This window comes from Urocitellus parryii, chromosome 4 (genome assembly GCF_045843805.1).
Source record: "Urocitellus parryii isolate mUroPar1 chromosome 4, mUroPar1.hap1, whole genome shotgun sequence".
Lineage (NCBI taxonomy): Eukaryota > Metazoa > Chordata > Mammalia > Rodentia > Sciuridae > Urocitellus > Urocitellus parryii.
Window position 1 is genome coordinate 38,153,965 of NC_135534.1, and position 20,931 is coordinate 38,174,895.

At 34.7% G+C, this 20,931-nt stretch overlaps 2 protein-coding genes across 2 annotated transcripts in view; one reads left to right on the forward strand and one right to left on the reverse strand.

Annotated features, from left to right (window-relative positions):
• The window catches only part of LOC113179489 (anoctamin-3), a 120,965-nt gene that overhangs the window by 58,592 nt on the left and 41,442 nt on the right, over positions 1–20,931 (reverse strand). Inside the window, exon 10 of the mRNA XM_077797500.1 lies at positions 15,104–15,164. Within this exon, the coding sequence (XP_077653626.1) occupies positions 15,104–15,164 (61 nt within the window). The remainder of the gene's footprint in view (positions 1–15,103; positions 15,165–20,931) is intronic.
• Positions 8,680–13,780, forward strand: Muc15 (mucin 15, cell surface associated). Its single transcript, XM_026384113.2, has 3 exons — positions 8,680–9,364; positions 11,295–11,444; positions 13,620–13,780. Exons 1-3 carry the CDS (start codon positions 8,680–8,682, stop codon positions 13,778–13,780), a joined length of 996 nt encoding a protein of 331 aa, XP_026239898.2.

The window sequence follows — 20,931 nt, forward strand, 5'->3', positions numbered from 1 at the left end:
TGAATTTCTCTGGAGAAATGAGGTCTGATATGGGATTAGTTTACCTAGAACACGGTATATTCATAGAAAGAAATATATCTCAGTGAGACTTGTTTGGCAAAAATTTTCTTTTTAGTTCCAACTCAGGTAACTTAACCAAGGCTTCTAATTACAACTCAGTAAGCTAAGTAACAACTGAAGCATTAAATTTATGAATAGTTTTCATTTTCTTACTTTATTTCCTGATGTACTCATGACAGGTAAATAGGGTTAGTCTCTAGGGTCAGTTCTAATCAATTGCTTATGGATATGAAAAGGATTCTGGGAGTGCTCAGCTAGGGTCTTCAGGAAGTAGGGTCACCTATTTGACTCATAAGGAAGGGAAATCAGTGTTGTAGCAAAAGTGCTTACAACATCCCTACCTGGCATAGACCATACTTACACTGCTAAGTCACAGAAGAGTAATGATATGCCTACATGTATTACTGGATATGACATGGTACATCCAATGCTGATAATTGCCATTCAGTTCTCTAAATACAAGCAGAAGAGACCCCCTTCCCACCATGGATTCTTTCTCTAGCAATTGGTTAATCTGAAAATAATAACAGAGATGGATTCTATTAAACCATTGCTTAGTAACCAGTTGTTTGATTAAATTTAGCTGGCTTTTCATACCAGTGCAGATATAGCTTAAATATCCTTGCAGTGAATTTTTTTTCAGGAGTTACTTTAATTTCTAGTCAAACTCTGAAGGGCACTTTGAGCTTTGGAAAATTCCATAACCCTATAGAATTACCTTGTTCTTTCCTGGGACCAATTAACTGGGCAGATTCTTTGCATTCAGTTTGATGCTTATTAGTTTCTGCATTTTAGCTAAAGTTTCATTTTGTCTCCCAGCAGTTGGAAATCTATCTCCTTGTATAACAGAAACCAAGTATGAGCCCCAGGCACACTGAGCTATACAGACCTTGGCGCCAGTCCCCAAATATTGATGTGAGAATATCCCAGTTTCACTCTTCTCTCTTTCATAAACCGTGAAAGGAAGTGAAGGAAGCGTGCCAGGTTGCTATTCAACCCTAGTGTTTAATCAAGCATTACCTGGGCACTTCTGAAACTCTCTAGCTTCTAAATTGAGAATAAAAGCAATGAGAACACAGGATGGAAACTACTTCACTGAGGAGGCTCCCAGAATTACTTGGGATCACATGGCCATTTTCAGATAGGCCCCAGTGACTCCCCCAAATTCCTGAAAGTCAGCAAGAAACCTGACCTTAGCTCTGGTGATTATTTCTAAGGGAACACTCCACAACACACACTCCTTCACTTTGTGTTAAGTGTGACTTTCTATCAAACCAATTTCAGTGCACTACAGGTAGGTAAATGCCCTCACGACTGATCCCACTACATTTTCTCTCTTTAGTTTTCTCACATACAAATGGGGCAGACTAGTTTGGGAAAGAAAAATATGCTTATGATTTAGAACAATGTGGGGCCAGCCGGCCCAGAGCAACAGGTGAAGAGACTGACTCATTCCAGTGTCCTCACACGCAGAGAGGGCACCTGGCATGTTTCAGAAATTCCTTATACAACACAGGAAGTTATCAAAATCCCTGTCCTTTTCTTCACATAAGGCAAGAAATGAATGCCCTTGTTTTGCTGTTGAGAACTGGCTTGCCCCAAAGAGAAAACGACCAACCTATGAAAACTAAAGGGTTGGATTTTTTTTTTTTTGAAGGCTTGAATGAGGTGATATCCTGCTGTGTGGGGCTGAGGAGCAGGTCAGTCAGGTTCTTGGGTGCTCTATTACACAAGCAAGACCATTCCAGCCAGCCCCGCCTAACTTCGCTTCTTTGGCACCTTTTCACTCAGTGTAGCACAGTCACACTTAACCCATCTGTTTTCTCTCATGCACCGCAGATTCTTTCCAGTCAGGACAACTTTGGTATTTGAGTTCCCGTCTGTAAACACATCCTAGTCCTGGAGGTAAGTGTGTGTTTGCTGTTTTACTTAGGGCTGTCTGTCACTTATTGATCAAAGAGAATCAAAGTGGCCTCAACCTGTGACAGAACAGTTCTGCAAGTAGCTACAGAGACCCTGGTAAAAACAGGTAGTTGTTCATCGGATAATTACCTTCTAAATTAGGGTTTGCACTGTTAAGTGAGTTAGCTTGAAGAATTATTGCCGAAGTTGCCAGATGAGGAAACCAGCAGAAGAGTTAAATGAAAGACTTATTTAAGCGTAAGCAACTACAATATAAAATTTCCTTCAGTCAGAACTCATTTAAGGTCTCAAAATATTTAAAGGTATAAAAATGTATGAATACTAAATTTAATGCTTAGATTTAAATTATGCACTTGGGCTTTACCTTTCTTTGTTTAAGCATTACAAAGTATTGTTTGTTTATTTTTGTACTCAGAATTGAAGCCAGGGTTGGCGCTTTATCACTGTGGTATAGCCTCAGCCCTTTTTATTTTTTATTTTGAGACAATGTCTTGGTAAGTTGCTTAGGGCCTTGCAAAATTGCTGTGGCTGGCTTTGAACTTGTGCTCCTACTGCCTCAGCATTCTGGGGAGTCGCTGGGATTCTAGGTGTACACCACTCTGCCCAGTATCATGTATCATTTTTCAAAAAACAGTCTTCACATGCAATAAATTATACACTTCTATACAACTTTTTCAAACATGTTCTTGAAAACTTGGCAAAAAGTTGTACAAATAATTATTCTTTAGCATGATAAATACAGGTGTCTAGCACTTGTTGGAAATTTAAAAGGCTAAGTCAGTTAGACATCCCATGGAAAATATCTCATGCAATTAAGGTGTAGACTAGATTTCTTAAAGTTATTTTCAGTGTGTGGCGATTTTAGGCTCCTTAGACTAAAAGGATGCCTATTTCCAATTGACCAACTTCTTATCTGATCCATAGAAGTTATTCCTACAGACACTGAAATATGATAGAAGGCTGAAAATCCCATGCTGGGAATCATGAATTCTGAACATTGCTTTTGGAGGCAATACTTTCTAAGCATGATAGTTATCCACTTCATTTTTTTAAGTACTGAAGTTTGTGATTGAGAACTCCGAAGTCAGCAAGTAGTATGACATTCTATTTTGGGGGGATTTGTGCATGCCAGATTTGTTACTAGAATGATATTCATAAACTTTTAAAATTTATTTTTTCTGGGAGAAAAGCCATGCTGTCTTTTATTTTTTAATCAAATGAAAAATTATGGACCTAAAGTTCTTAGGTACAGTTAGATTCTGAATTCTTATTCATCCTTCCAACACCATTTATAATAGTTGTGTTGTTTTATATTGTGTGTACATACAAATATGTAACAACTCCCACCATTATATATAAGTATAATGCACCGATAAAAATATAGAAAAAGAGGCATATTTAGAAGCATAATATCTAATGCTCTCATTTTATTATGACTCTTTTATGTAGGGAAAAGAAAATACCACTCAAGTTTGTAAAGACCACTCAGAATAAAACTCAAGTCTACCTGGAGTATTAGCTACATGCCAGACTGAGGTTCCTATAACAAGGAAAAACAAAATGAAAAAAAAAAAAAAAACAAAAAAATCTTAGTTTATAAATGATGTCTATCATCATTTATAAACTAAGATTCATAGCAAGAAATGACCAAAAGCAACTGGGAGAAAAGTGGGGACAAGGTATACTCATTAGGTATTTCACTACAGAAACATTTTTCGTATTATCTCCTGAGTATAACTGGTATTTTATTTAAAATGTTTTATTTTGGTGGAGTTTAGAATAACATTTCTTTTTCCCTGAATGGTTGATTACCTGATACAAACCAGGGCACCTCTTTATTTTCAAAGCTTGGTATAAAATGGGTATGACTCAGTTACTGCTCAGAGGCTGGGCAGAATGATGATTTTATGCCTTTAAGCAGAAGCATAATTCCACGCAGAATGAAGGTTTGCCCCCTTTAATGGCCAGAATTTTTTTTCTCCCTCATTACCTGCAGTAGCTCTCCAAACAAAGGTAGTAATGTGAAACCATCTCTCAGTGCCAATACAAACAGGCAGAAAATAGTGTTCATTCTCTGTGCAAGAGTACGGTTTAAAAAGCAAACTCACTCATTTTAAAGTCTATATTAAAAGTTACAAAACACAAAAAAATTTAAAAACCCAAGTATCTCTATATATACAGAGGTTTTAGGATCTGCATTTAAAGTATCAAAATAGCTGGATTTTCTTCCTTTTTCTGTTGCCTTTATAATTATACTCTTCAAAGTTGTTTAAGTTTGTGATGATTGCATTTCTGTTCCTATGTTGCTCCTCCAGGACTTCTTTGGAGGTCCCACCCTCAAAATTGCTTCTACTCATGGCTGGGAGAGGCAAATAGTCATTATTTGGTATTCCTGATTTTCTTTCCCTTTCCTTTTATTCCACCTTCTATCTGCCTTCACATTGTTCTTGGCTGACAGATGAGCCTGGGTACTCTCAAGTATGCCATGCATAATGTAGCATAATTTTCAGCTTAAAACAGGTATACACTGTAGTTTAAATATCTGAACTCTAGTGATGTGGAGAGGCTGAAAAGAAAATGCAAAGAGAACAATGCAGATTTTCTTTACAGCCCCGAGGAGCTCTTGGACCACCTTGCTAAAAACATGTTTGTTCAGTTCAATATGGGGTCAAACTTAACCCAAATCATTTGGTCCTTGCCCCCATAAAACTTCAGGGCTGTAGTTGATTAGCTGATGACTTTGATTCCTGGCTCAAATGAAAGATAAACAAGTAAGAGATGTAGCCTGGTTTTCTTAGAAGCCAGGTAGCAGAAGCAGTGCTGTATTCTGCTGCAACATCAGGAAAACAGGAAAAGTCAATCTTCACAAATGCCTTTCCAAAGCTGCACTGATTTCCAAATAAACTGTAAATGGCATTCAAATATACTGCCCAATCCCTCACTTCCCTTTCTTTCATTTCCCAAGGGATAAATTATAGGTAGTAATAGAACACTAGACTCATTTGGGGTGTGGATACCCTAGGTTTTCAAGTTACAATCAAAAGTAAGATGGAGGAACAAGAGAGCCCCTTGGTGGCTCAATGTCACAGGCGAGGTGAAATAGGAACAACAAAACTCACTTTGTTGGCTCATGATGTGTGGACTCTCGTTATGGGAAGAGAGTGAGAGCTCAATGCCTCATTCCTCAAGTAACACTATAAGAAAAGTAGAACAGCAGCTAAGGTCCTGTTCCCATGTGATGGGCACTCTGAGGAAAAGTAAAGAGGCAAATTGCATAGGCTAGGGAAAGAAAATCAAACTATAATTATTGTAAGAAAGAGTGACTAAGAATAATTCACAAAGCAGATTCCTGGCAGTAGATAATGCAAAAAATTCTCGGGTTTGCTACCAATCTTGTAGGGTTCAAAACAGGAAGATGTTTATGGAAAGGTACATGTGATTATTCCTAAACTGAAGTGAAACATATTTTCAATGTGTTTGGTGAGTTATTCACTTAGTGAAATGTTGGTCACCTATAGGTCCTTTGAATAATCCCTCATGTTTTGTTAATGTGAATCACTAAACTCCATTGTGAAGGTGTCCATCAGAAACCACAGAGACTTTTATTGGGATTCCTTCAAGTAGCTGGGATTCCTTCAAGTAGGGTAAAGTATGTGTATTTGAGAGGTAATTAAGGTAGAAGACTCTATAGTTCCAATATTATTTTTTAAATGGGATTATAAACCACTCTGCTCTAAACAGTTACATTTGGAGAGACTGTTTTAAAAAGTAATGCTGGAATGAAGTTCGAAAAGGCAGTTGAGTACCAAATTCTATACTCCTTTGTAATCTATACTACAAAGATGAATACTGCTGACCGTCTTCATCTGTGTGTTCTGCATCCATGGATTCAACCAAGAATTAATAATATTCAGAAAAAAATGCAGCTGTGTTGAGTGTGTATGGACTCTTCCTTGTCATTAGTTTTCTAAATGATACAGTAACAACTGCTTACACAGTTTTTGGAATTATGGATTGCCTGTAATCTGCAGATAATTTAAAGAATATGGGAGGATTTGTTTAGGTTATAAGCAAAAATTTAACAATCTTATGTAAGAGACTAGAGCATCTACAGGTTGTGATATTCTCCTGGGGTCCTGGAACCAACAGCCCATGGATACTGAGGGATGACTGCACATCCCAGAGCTTGCTCAGACATGGTAGGGTTTGAATCCTAACCTCTTTGAGTCACTAGCTATGAGTCCTTGGACAGATTATTTACATTCTTTGGATGCCTTCTAATCATTTGTACATAGGGATATAAACTCTTCCTTTTTGTTTGGTTGTTTTGGTGAGAATTAAATGGAAAATGTGTAAATCCTGTGATATAAGAAATGCATAGTAGTAACATATTTTCCAATTATGATAATAATATTTAGGACCTTGTACTGGGTATTATTGAAAAGTGAATAAAATATATGTAACAGAATTACCACAAAGGCATGCACCTGTGTAGTCACTATCAAGACAGAGAGTATCACCAGTGCATCAGGAGCCCCTGCCAATCCCCACCTAGATGACCCTGTCTTCTCCCCATAAGTAGCCACTCTCTGACCTTAATGCAGTGTGGCTCTGCCTGTTCTTGAACTGTATGTGTGGGAAATCACACAACATGCGTGGAGTCTTAACCTATGCATTCTGTTTGTGATATTCCCCATGTCTTGCACCCAGTGATAATTTGTGATTGTTCACCATACAAATGTCCCATGATTCGCTATCCCATCTGTTACCAGTGGATACTTAGGCTGGAGACTCATAATGCTGTAATATCCTTTATGTCCGCTTGCCTTCTTTTTAAGTGAACTTTTCTTAAGTCATTAGCCTAGGGCATGGAAGATATTATACATCATTAAAACCTCTAAAGGCACAGACTGCTTTTTAAAAGCTTTTGCAGAAAACATTCTATCAGGAGCAGAATACTTAGATTGTACCGCTCTGTGTAAAATCTTTAAGTAGAAGGTGGGAGATACTTTAAAAAGATAATCAGAGGAGTGTTTAGAAGTCCCTTAGACTCTTATGAAAAATCAACAGTGTTGAAAATACTGGTGAAAATTTCCGACAGAATTTTTGAGAAATGGCAGGCCATATGGGAACTATACACACATCACATATGCTTATATCCAGCAGTTGCACCTCTTCCTTTTCCCTATCTCAATCAACTTGGAAGCTTTTAGTAAAAAAATGAGGTCTAATACAGAGAACACGAACTCAGTTCTAAGACTTTATTGCTGGACGAACAGCCTACTACTTTTAAACTAATAAATGTTCAACTAAAATTCTTTTAAATTTCAGCACCTAATCAGGTAAAGTCTGTGAAATTGATTTTCAGAATTGTCTCTTCAGTGTGTTTACATTTTTTAATATTTATATATACTTTCATTTACTAGTTTTCATTCATTACTATCCTCTTTAAGCCTCACGTTCATCATCTACAAAACAGACATAAGACAAGCTATTCATCTTTTCTCAAGAGATCACGATGAAGAGCAAATGAAATGACACATTTGGTAAACTTTGTAAACATTAGGACACTGCAGAGATATTATATTTGAACACTAGGCCAGATATTGCTCAGAGTGCTTTTTCTTAAAACTTGTTAGTCTTCAAAACAAATACATGAAGTTGGTTTAGATATTATAACAATGTCAAAACAGTTGCATGTTAGGATGATAATTTTTCACTGGTTATTGATTAAAGAAGCCAAATTTTTAATAGAAACCTGACTCTAAATCACTTTCTTTTATCATCCCCTGTGCAGTCAGTGTGGCCCTTCTGCACCGAGGAAGAAGTGGGAGCTGGGACTGGACATCAGATCCCCGGCTTCATTGCAACTCCACCATCATCTGATGAGGTGAAATTTTCTCATATGCCCCAAACATAGTCTTCATTTATAAAATAAGGGTAAAAGAATAAAGTATATTCTGAAATTTAAAAAGCTTTTTAATTTTCCTCGACTTGTAATTAAATAGGAAGAAGGACATCGTGAAGTTGAAAACATTATTAAAATAATATTAATTTCAAATTTAAATAACTCAAACTAGATACTAATGAAATGTATCCAGGGGACTTTCTGACTTACTTTATAGAACTAATATATGACACATTGAGTGTGGTAACTAGTAATGTCATTCTTATGAAAACATTCAAAAGTGCATCTTTATAAAGAACATGTTTTCCTAAATAGGTTAAGTATTCAGTCATCTCTAAACGTCTCTATTTATAATATTCTATCAATCTTATTTAGCAGTCTGTACATAGTTTTATATACATATAGATGTATAATCACATGTGTATATCCAGGTATATGTGTTTATATTTTTTAAATTTTTATTTATACTTCAATTTATCTGAAGCTAAATGATCTATGAAACAGGGATGTCTGGCTTGACAAAGTTTTTCTTGTTCTTTTCTTAGAAGGAAGGAAGAACATTACATATATAATAGAGCTCAGGGACACTAGTTTAAATAAATAATTCACCTCAAAACACAATTTTTGGCAATACCACACAGCCTCTTCGAAATTATGTTTCTAGATTTTTTTTACACTGTAAAAATGTAGATCTATTAAATAACTTGCTATACTTCATTTAATAATTCAAATGATTATTGTTTTCTTTCAGATTCCTCTTAATAAAACAAATATCAATGAAAGCTACAATGTTGACCTTAGCCAAAATTATGTTGATTTCAATTTTGTTTATTTTACTGCCACTTGGGAGCTATGAGGAACAAAATACAGGAAAAAACATATCACAACGCATTCCAGAAAGACTGAAAATGATGGAAAATAAGTCTATGTCTTTGCTAAGTGAAGTAAATGCAAATTCAGATAATGTAAATAGAAATGCCTCCAATTCCAAGGCAAGTTATTCCACTCTTTTGGATCCAACCAAAACCTATGGAAAGATAGATTCCAGTGGTAATGTTTCAACAGACAACTTTTCTCAAGATCCAAGACCCATATCCGCATTTTCAACAATGTCACCCTTGATTCGTGGCTCTGTTTCTAAATTGAATTCATCTATAACTAATGAAAATCTTTTGCCAGTCTCAGCTCGTCCCAGTTTTACACATGCTGTATCATCAGAAAACACGAGTTGGTCTTTGGGCAATGACACCATGAACACCCCTGACAACAGTTCCTCTACAGTTAGCATCCTCCCTCCAGCATCAACTACCAGATCTGTGACCCCCATGGTAATGGGACCGACTGGATGGCTTACTACAACCAGTGAAAGCTTTGCTGCTTTCACACCCTACCAAGAAAACATAACTCCACAGCCCACCTTAAAATTCACCAATAATTCAAAACTTTTTTCAAATACGTCAGATCCTCAAAAAGGTAAATACAAATAGATTTAACTTTCCTTTAATGTGAAAATGAATCTTCAAAAATGTCATGTGCATTAGGTTGAAGGAATGTGCTGTGCTAGAAAAATAGAGGAGAATTAACTAGTAAAAGTGGTTCTTACCTATGGGGGCAACCATTATATACACTGGAAACAATGAAATGGTTTTAAGGATTAATTAAACATATGCTCATTATTATCATACGGGAAGGTAAAAAGATAATGGGTTTAAAATATTATTTAGACAGGCTTAACAGAAAAAAAAACCTCTTCCACTTTTACTTTGGTACCTAATGAGCATCATGTAAATGAAATTAACGATGTCGCAAGAAAATTTATTATATGGAGGTTTATATGTTTAAATTAGAAATAATGTCAAGCTTTAAAACAAAATGGGAAAGATATCTAAGATTTATAATTGAATCAGTCGCAAGAAAATTTATTATATGGAGGTTTATATGTTTCAATTAGAAATAATGTCAAGCTTTAAAACAAAATGGGAAAGATATCTAAGATTTATAATTGAATCACTATGCTTTATTTTATTCAGGTCTCACCTCATTTTTGCATGCTTGAAATTGTTTTATTTTTTAAAATATGTACTGTGTGTTCCATGAACTAATTGCCTTCTATTGCACTTACTTAGAGTCTATATTAATTATGGAAAACTAAATCATATATACAAATTGATATTTGAACATTATTGCCAGAAGACAGGGCATGTTTTAACTTCTGCAGTCTAGGTTTTATCACAATCAAATATGTAGGATATGTATAGGTACTTTCATTTTAATTGTAATTTTAACCTATCTTTTCATTTATACACACTCCTGTATTTTAATAGAGTGACTTTTTAAAATAATTTTCTTTTGTATATCCAAGCCAAATAGACCTACTCAGAATACTGAGTACTTACTCCTATCATTGTTCTTTTATTTAAAGAAAATGCTGTTTGCCTGCATCTCATGTTAGTGACTTAGTTTTACTGTACTCTAACATGAATGTTAATTTTTTTTCTTTGAAAGAGGGGTTTTATCTAGAATCAGAGACCTGAACTTCTCAAGAAGTAAAAATGAAACACAGACTAAGTGTGAGCTCCAGGAGCACTAAGCAGTCCACTGAAGACTTCTTCAAATAAGGCACTCAGTAATACACACACAGAATGATATTTTGGGTTCCTTTGTACTCCCATCTTGACACACAAGGTTGAAAGCATGTTGCCTTGGGGACTTTGTTATATTCAGAAATATACTTTTTACCTGGGATTTTATGAATTTTTTTATTATTATTATTATTATTTGTATTGGGCATTTGAACATAGAGTCTCACCCATGCTAAGCAAGTCCTTGATCAAACAGGAACCATCCCAGGTTTTCTAAAAATTCTATTTTGAGACAGGGTCTCTCTAAGTGGCCCAGGAAGGCCTCCAACTTATGATCCTCCTGTCTGAGCCTCTTGAATAGCTGAAATTACAGGTATGCACCATACCTCTTGAATTATTTATAGAAAAAAATGCAAAGTTCATTTCAGCATTAAAGTCCATCAGAAATTTGGGGGTTATGGAAAGCCTAATGTAGTATTCAACAATGTGATGAGATCTTAATGATGAACATATGTGACATTTCTGTCCTGTTGATGTAATAAGTAACAAAACAGTTATAAATCTATAATTTAGGAGTGTTTAGTTATAGTTGAAAATTAGTAGTGTAGTTTTATCAATAAGTATATTTGCCAATCTGTCTCTCACACACACAACACACACACACACACACACACACACACACACACACACACTGTCACCTTTATATAATTTAAAAAAATATGAATAATTCTTTGGTGTATAGAAAAACCACATATCCATTTCTGCTGTTTTGAATAATTATTTTCTTCTTCTTACCTGTAAATATTTTCTGTTTTCTCTAGAGAATAAAAATACAGGAGTAGTATTTGGGGCCATTTTAGGGGCGATTCTTGGTGCTTCACTGCTTAGTCTTGTTGGCTACTTGTTGTGTGGAAAAAGGAAAATGGATTCATTTTCCCATCGGCGACTTTATGATGACAGAAATGAACCAGGTAAAAAAAAAACAACTTTCAGAATCTCACCTGAGACACAGTGGTTTTAATTAAGTAAGAACACATTGCTTAGAAGGGATGTGGAAGTTAATATGACCAAAATAGAGGAAAGATTTATTCTGATCCACTTTCTGTTTCTCAAAGAACAAAACCAAATTCATTTGGTAATTTGGCACTTTCCTTCTCCTCTCTCATAGTGAATTCCATCTTTATGCATATCTATCAAGCATCAATCAAAAATAAATAAATAAGTAAATAAGTGAGTGAAAGGAAGACCAGTAAAATAGAGGAAAGAGAATAGCAGGACGGAAGAGGGGAGAGAAAGAGGAGGCACAGGGGACTGAAGTGGAGTAAATTAAACCCCGTGCATGTAAAATTATGTCAAAATGAACCAAACTATTATGTGTAACTATAATGCACTAATAAAAGAAAAAAATTCAGGAAGAAAACCAAAGTAAGGGAAATTTAAAAACTATATTGAACTGTTGCTCATTTTGTAAAAGTGGGTTTTGAATAGTAATTCCAGAATCCAAATATATGTAGAGTAGAAAAATAATGATAATGATATAAAGGAAAAAGGCCAGTTTTATTTATAAGTGATTTCAAAGCCCATTCTTTGCTATTGTAAGTTCTCTTAGTAGCAATAATTTGAAGAAAGATTGTTTAAACTTTTAGTTCTTCCAAAACTTACTCACATACAACAGCCCTCCATTAATCCTAATGAATTTCTAAAAGAGAGTAGCTCAAAGTTGCAAATTTCACATACATAAAGTCACAATATAACTTAATTCAGGAAATTTTTCAATCATAAAATAGAAAAGGGTATCATAATATCTATAAGTGAAAATATATGTACTAAAAATAAAACACTGAGCAAAATCTTAATAAAATACCAAAAAGAACAGACATGAAATCACTTTGTAAGTTTGACTCATCTCTCTTAATATACTTTAAGAAAAAAAAAAAAAAACTTGTTTGCGCAAGAAATTTTTCCACCAATACTTAATTGCCCCTGATGAGACCCATGGCTAAAGTCTCACTGAATTTTCATGAGTTCAATTCGTATCTAATATATCACTCATATTCAGACCCAAATACGTTAATTGTTAACATATCCAATTCCGTTTATGGGTTTCTAGTAATCCACAGAAAACAACATAAAAAAGGGAAAATTTCAAAGTTAAAGCTTAGGATTTCTAACCATCTTATTTTTATCTACTGAAGAACGATGCCTTATCTATGTCATGAAAGAATTCAAGATATCACATTAATGCCATCAAACAGGTGTGACTAATGTATAAAGAAATAACATAGTCAGACCACCAGATTAACCTCTTTGAGATAGCTTTAAGATACCTCTCTTAAAGACCTAAGGTTGTTGAGAGGCTAGTTTTTAAATGAATGACTTAAAGAATGGGTGGGTAAGCTTATGACAATACCTTAGAATAATTAAATTACTAATCTAATTTGTAATTATGTTGCTTTAATTCAAGCTGAATTTAAGACCTTTAGTACACGCCTAGTTATTCTTTGACAATGAATTCTAGATCAATAGAAAATAATTGAATTGTTTAAAAAAAAAAAACTCCTGGATTGGATCATCTGTCAGAAATCCTAAATGCATGATGACTTGAATATATCAGAAAGAAATACAAGCTTTCACAAATAGTTTTCTTGATTCTTCACTTTAAATGGCTTGAGCATCAAATGTTGAGATAATTGGTGAAATTATGGCAATTAACTTTTAATGCCATCACTTTAAAAAATAGTTTTTATATCAGAAGTCAAAAAATCTGGACTCATTGACAAGGCTTGGAACATTCAATAATGTGCATGCTTATGTTTAATCATACAAGGTATTGGTGCACATTTTAGTGATCTCTTCCTTAGTTCCTTTATTTTGGGTGTACCAGCAGAACAATTTTGAAAATAAAACTGTTTTCTTAGTCATAAAAAATGAATGTAGCATGAAAAATATCTATTTAATATTTAAAAAGTAGTATCTGAAAAGCCCACATCAGAGAGGTACCTATTCACTCAACCAGAACAATTCCTACAATCTGATAATGTAGTCAAATGCCTGAGCATGATTTTGTTTTAGACTGTTGGCATAAAACAATTTTATTTTTTTATTTGTTTATTTATTTATTTATTTATTTATTTATTTATTTTTAGTTCTGCGATTAGACAATGCAACAGAACCTTATGATGTGAGTTTTGGAAATTCTAGTTACTATAATCCAACTGTGAATGATTCATCTGTGCCAGAAAGTCGAGAAAATGCACGTGATGGCATTCCCATGGATGACATTCCTCCACTCCGTACCTCAGTATGAAACTAAGACATAAAGTTGTCAGAGAGCAAGTGCTCATCTACAGCGTGGCCTTCTAAGAGACTCATCTTCCAAGAGGTTGTGCAAGATCACTGTCCCGTGGACTGTGCAGGAAGAACTATAAAAGCATGGGACTAGTAGCAGAAACACTGAGGGAATAAAACATCAAAAAGGTTTTCTTTCCTACAACATTTTGTTGGACTGACGCCATCTATTACATAACTATCATTTATATTTTGTCCATTTTTTCCTTAGTAGGAAGTATCTGTAGAATCAAACTAAACAATATCACTCCTTGATAGTACTCCTTGATAATTTAATAATAAAAAACCTTCAACAAAAATTGGAAACCAAAACTATATTTTCACTTTTTATTTTTTTAACAAACACCAATGGAGTTGACTCTTTATTGTTCCACAGGCAACTGTAGAGCTCTAAATCAGGATTAATATTTTTTTCAAAGAATATCGAGAATAAATATATGTATTTAATTTCATCTTAGAGTGAGAAAAAGGATATAGCTTGCAGTGTCCCCTCACCCCCCACTGCAGGGTATAAAAGCAGTAACACTAAAAGATGTGGTCTGCTACATTCTACTTCTCTGCATGAGCATGAGCAAAGTCAGTTTCTGGAACTGCTACCTTGACAATGAGCATTGAGAAGGCCCCTGGTAGGAAAAAGGATCTGAACCAGGAACGTGACAGTTCTTCTAAATTTGTCAATGTTTGGGACATTCTTTAGATTTCAATTAATGGGGTGACTTAAAAACTCAATGAGGAATATGGTGAAAAAAAGATAGCCAAAGAATATATGTGCATATGATTTATACAGTTTTTTGAGTTGTTAGGCAGGTGAAGGGTTTATTATATATTATACCTTATTGTTTAATCACGTATGGAGTAGAGTCTGCATCTCTAAATGTATGAAGCATAAGGTAAAGAAAAAAAAGATGAATGGGAATATTAAGCAAACATAAGCTTCCAGAACATCACTTTCACAAGTAATATTACCAGGAAGTTAATTTTTTTTCTAGTTTGTTTCAGTTTATTTTAAATTATCATCTGCTTTTGGCAAGAGAAAGTATATCCTTTGATGTAGAAAAGACTAGTCTTTAGGGAATAGAGGGTTAGATCAAGAGTTAAATTCCCAAAGAAAAAGTTAATGTATGAAGAGAACAAACAAAGCATGTACCAGCCTACACTATTGTTGAATTGATACATGGTGTCCGTGTGTGTGTGTGTGTGTGTGTGTGTGCATGTGTGTAGAAATAAAGCAATAGTCTTAGAAAATAAAACTGGAACATAGGTAATGAAAACATATACTTACCCCATATTGCCATAAATATAGCAAAGAAGACTGTCCCTCCATTATCAAACAAATATGTCACCTTAATGGAAAAAAAAACCCAAAAATATTAATCATACTACTGATCATAATAATCTGGTGACTACTATTTGAATGCAGGCAATATGATTTTTTCCCAAATAAAATCACAGTATTTTTCACAGTTTGTGAATGTATTATAAAAGAGCCTTTCATGGGTTCTGCAAGAGTTTTATGTAATTTTCTCATGGGAAGAAGTGAGAGAGCAACGTTTTCCTTTTTTCTTCTCTTGTTTCTTAGAACACGACCTGCTCTTCTGGTTAGAAGCATTTCTAGCACCACGAGGAAGCATCTGTGGGATACAGATAGTCAAACTACCATGTGAGATGTAAGAACTTAGCTTTTCAGGTAACCTAGATGCACTTCCTATTAGCACAACTTCCACAAATGGGGAAGCTGCCAATTGCAGAATTATGCCAGTGAGCTAACACTTCCAATAGAAAGGCATCATGGTAGTATCACTCTCATGCTTTCAGAACATGCCCTGCTAGCAGAAGCTTTTAAGATGTCATAAATCTACTCTGAGGCTGTTTTAAGAAGTTTCCATGGATCATCAAACAGTTATGATAGAGTTGAATGTTTTTCAATCAGATATCACCTGAAGTTGGGTAAAGAACAAGGTACAGTTATGTGATGTCATTGAATACAACATAATCCTTGAAGTTGTAAGAACTGTTTGATTTAATAAAATTCAAATTTAAAATATTCAATTTACCTTGTTTTTGCTTGTATAATATGATCACTATATTTATAAACTGGTGTGTGAGGTTAAATTAATATAGCCAAAGACATAAATGCTTTTCATACACATAACTCTTGTAGTAGCTACAACAGTTCTGCCTTATCTGTGCGGATTATTCCAAGTCCCTCAGTCGATGCCTGAAACTAATGATAGTACCAAACACTGTGTGTACTGTTTTTCCTAAACATACATAACTATGATAAAGCTTAATATATAAATTAGGCACTTTATGAGATTAGTAACAGAAAAAAGAATATCATGATATAGAAAAGTTATGTGAATGTGGCTTCTCTCTCAATATATGTTATTTAATTATTCTGCTTATTGTGGTGATATGATACAATGTCTACATGTTCAGATGAAGTGAGGTGGATAATTTTAGGCTACGATGTTAGTTACTTGAACATAAGTCCATGATACCATGACTGTTGATCTGGTAACTGAGATGGCTACTAAATAATTAATTTTTTTTTTTAAAGAGAGAGTGAGAGAGGAGAGAGAGAGAGAGAGAATTTTTAATATTTATTTTTTAGTTCTCGGCGGACACAACATCTTTGTTGGTATGTGGTGCTGAGGATCGAACCCGGGTCGCACGCATACAAGGCGAGCGCGCTACCGCTCGAGCCACATCCCCAGCCCCCTAAATAATTAATTGGTGAGTAGCATATGCTACATTGGATAGATGAATAGAGGGATGATTCACATCCTATGAAGGACAGAGTGGGACTGGAAAAGGTTTCATCATACTCAAAATGGCATGCAATTTAAAACTTATGAATTGTTCATTGCTGACATTTTCTGTTTAGTATTTTCAGAGCACAGCAGTCCAGAGTAAATGAACTTATGTAAAGTGAAACTGTAGGTAAAGGGGTGGCCATTGTATAGAGAAAACATGAGTTTTGTCTTCAAGACAGTATGAGGCCAATTTGGGGTTTAAATTATTTCAAGGCAAACCTGATTAGAACTCTTTGCTCAGTTTAAAGTCCAGAAGGTGCTCAATGAGACATTAAAAAAACTAATGTATATTTTAATTATAACCTCTGGAACACACTGCAAAACAATATGCAAAACAGGTAAATGCAAGATGTATTTTTCTATAATGTAACATTATTAAAAATGCATCATAAAAAGATGTGTTCCTTTTAAAGGTTTGTAGATAGGTGCAAAATACTCTGCATGTCTCTAAAATTCTGAGAGTTAAGACTTGGAATTTCTAAAAATATTCTAAGGGTTGGTTTTTTAAAAAAAATTTAGCATACATTATGTACAGTAGAGAAAAGGATCATAAAAGATTCTCCTACAGAGCTTATAAAATTACACCCAGCAGGGGAATCCAGCTCTTTTTTTGTTTCCAGAAGCATCCCACAGAGACACCTGAGGCTTCTGAGCAGCTGAACAGCTGTCTATTTTCTCTTATAAACAGACTGAGTACAGGAAACAGCCTCTTAGAAAGTTAGAACAGAGGCTTTACATATAGGCACTTAAAGGTCACTAAAAATAGCAGCTCTTTCCTGCTTCAGAATAGAAAGCCACAGTTAATAACAATTGTGTTGTATGGACATGATTTGTTATAGCTTATGAAGTGTTTATTTTAGAACAATTTTTTTCTTGCTAGGTTAACTAATAAATATTTCAAACATTATTTAATGAATTTAAACATTAACCTTTAGAAACATGTGCATCTAATACAGTGGGTATACAAACAATATTCATATGATGGTTACATACATGTAATGGGAAATGAAGCTAGAATGGGAATGGGGGAAAACTTAAAACTGCTCTCAGGAGAAGCATGACAGTTTAAAATCATTGTTAGGTTTATCAACCTATTACTTATGGAATACTTTATGATTTAGGAGACCACAGAGACAAGAAGGGCAATTAGAAAGCTCTGATCATAGCTTGAGTTGCTAAGTGCTTCATTTCGGATGCTGATAAAAGAGCTGCTGAATGAAAATGGCGGAGGGGAAAAGAGAAGAGTCAAATACACCAGAGATCACTCAAAGGCAGGTAACTGGCAGGAGAGTGAAGGGAGAAGGGGCATCACTGAAGCCCATGAGAGCAAGAATAAGAATCTCCTGGGCAGTGTTAACCCTGGAGATCAAGGAGATGCCCAGGGCCTGGAGGGCAGAGATCAAGTCTGGAATTCAGCTTGCTCACTTCCTCAGTCCTCAACTCTCAGGCTGTACAAAATCTGCTTCATCTATGTTGACGGGAGCTGGACACTAGTTCCATCAGACATGGAAGCTTGAACAGTCCATCCCTCTAATAGCATTGAAAACTGTGGTCCTCACAATCAGAACCATCAACAGGCTTGTTAAAAAGTAGGTTTCTAGGCCTCAGCCTTGAATAACTGACTCTAAATATCAGGATGTAAGGCCCAGAAATCTCATTTATAATAAATGTTCAGGTGGCTCTGGTATATGATCTTACACAGACTCTTCCACGAAGTCTCTTAAAGAAACACCTTTTCACCTGTTTCTCTTGTAGTGTTAACATCAGTGAACAACCTGAGTCTCATTAGATATTGAATAAGTCTTTGTTAAACAAGTAAAAATGAAACTAGAAAATAACTATTAGGTATAATACTAACTCCAAAGGCTGAGACATTTTTAGAATTATACAAGCAAATATTTAATATGTTCTATTTAATTATTTCACTATAATGAGAAATCCTAGCACCATGTCATTTGATAGTGCATTACCCATACTTCTATGAATGTATGCATATTAAAGTTACTTAAATGGCAAAGATTTTAGTTCACATACTCTAAGTATTAAAAATAAAAAGCCATCAAAAATGTTAATGTACTTAATTGTGAATTCTGTTATATGGTAGGACCAATTTTTTTTTTCATGCAAAATTATTCCTTGAATCCTAAGGGAATGTGCACACATGTGCTTTTCATAAAAATGTGGCAATGTGATTCCCTATTAGGTGATACGAGTAGTGATATGTTCCATAAGAAACTGAATTTACAAGTTCCTAAATCATGTGGTTAGGCCATCATGTGGCTACATAAACCTAGACTGGCTGGCTTGTTTCTTTAGTAAAACTCTGCTCCCTTATCTTTGACTTTGCCCATTAAGTAAATTCTAGTATAGCAGTGTATATATCCAAGTATATACAATGATATAAAAATGTTTATTTTCATCCAATGAAAGAATAATTTCCATTTTTAAGTTTTTATCAGTACATTATACCTATAATGTACTGATAAAATTATGTAATAATTATGTATAACTATTATACATAATAGCGGTGTGTATTTTGACATAATCATACATACATGGAGTATAATTTGCTCCACTTCATCCCCTAGTACTGCTGCCCCTTTTCCTCCTTCCTCCCTCTCTCTGTTACTTTCCTCTACTGGTCTTCCCTCTATTTATAGTTTCTTTAAATTAGTGGTCTGCACATACATATAACAGTGAAATTCACTTGGTTTATTCATACACGTACATAGCATAATTCGGTCAGTTTCACCCTGCAGTTCCTCCCTTTTCCTGTCCCTCTTCCCTCTCTTTCAATCCCCTTCCTCCCAACTTATGTCTCTTCTATATTGATGGTATTCCCTCCCTACAACTCTTTTTTTAAAAATTTTCTACATATGAGAGAAAACATTCAAGCCTTAGTTTTATGAGTCTGGCTTATTTCACTTAGCTTGTTGTTCTTCCATCTAATGCCATGATTTCTTTCTTTTTTATGGCTAAGTAAAACTCCATTTTTTTGTATGTGTGTGTGTGTGTGTGTAAATGTGTGTGTGTATGTGTGTCTGTGTGTGTATGGGCACTTCTTATTCTTGTTCTAGTATGTATGAATGTGTGTGTGTGTGTGTGTGTGAAATACATTTTTTTCATCCATTTATCAGTTGATGGGCATTTGGCCTGGTTTCATAACTTGGCTATCATGAATTTCACTGCCATAAACATTGATGTGACTTTACCGTTATAGTATGCTGATTTTAGTCCTTTGTGGTAAATACCAAGGAATGATAAAGCTGGGTAATGTGATGATTCAATTCTTACTCTTTTGAGGAATATTCCTACTGCTTTCCAGAATGGTTGTGCTAACATTTGCAGTCCCACCAACATTGTATAAGTGCACCCTTTTCCCCATATCCTCACCACCATTTATTATTATTGTATTCTTGATGATTGCCATTCTAACTGTGGTGAGATGAAATATCAATGTAGTTTTCATTTACATTTCCCTGATGGATAGACATGCTGAATACCTTTTCACATATTTGTTGGCCATTTGATCTTCTTATTTTGAGAAGTGTATGTTGAGATTTTTTTTTTTTTGCCTGTCTGGTTTTAAAGTTTAAACCAAATAGCTATATTTTATCTTCCTCAGAAAAACAAATACAAGATGTATTCAGTATTTCATTCAGGTGGGTTTTATTTCCTGTATGGTTGCAATAAGGCGATATTCTCCTCTGCAAGTTAACTTTCATCTTCATTTGAAGTTTATAAGTGAATTCTTTCCAAGTCTTGCCTATCCTTGTGCACACTCCTTTCTATTCAGAAAAGAAGGAGTATTTACTGTACAATAGCACCTAGATTTAGTATCTCCTTGGATAGATGCCTCACTTTATCACTCTGCCATATGTGAATGTCTCATGTCTTTACTGTTCACATCACTCCAGTGTGTTCTATAGCCTATCTCAGATATTTTATCATAGCTATAGAAAACAGACTAATGCAAAGGTTGAATATATACTATCATGTGATTCAACTATCCCACTCCTAGATATCTACCCAAAAGAAATAATAACATTTGTCTGCAGGAATACTTGAAGATAAATCTTTATAGCAGCTTTACTTAAAAAAGGAAACAACTTGAAACAACCCAAAAGTTCATTAGTAGGTAAATGAACAAACAAACTCTGATATAGATACAATGGAATAATATTCAGCAATAAAAAGGAATAACCTATTGATGAATACTACAACATGGATGAATATCAAAATAAGTATGTTCTGCCAAAGAAGTCAGAAAAGTTACATACCATATGATTCTAAG

Excerpts from the sequence above, each read along its gene's own strand:
- Muc15 (XM_026384113.2), top strand. The coding sequence starts at position 8,680 with ATGTTGACCTTAGCCAAAATTATGTTGATTTCAATTTTGTTTATTTTA. Across the intron at positions 9,365-11,294 it reads TACGTCAGATCCTCAAAAAG|AGAATAAAAATACAGGAGTA; the intron begins GTAAATACAAAT and ends TGTTTTCTCTAG. Across the intron at positions 11,445-13,619 it reads TGATGACAGAAATGAACCAG|TTCTGCGATTAGACAATGCA; the intron begins GTAAAAAAAAAA and ends ATTTATTTTTAG.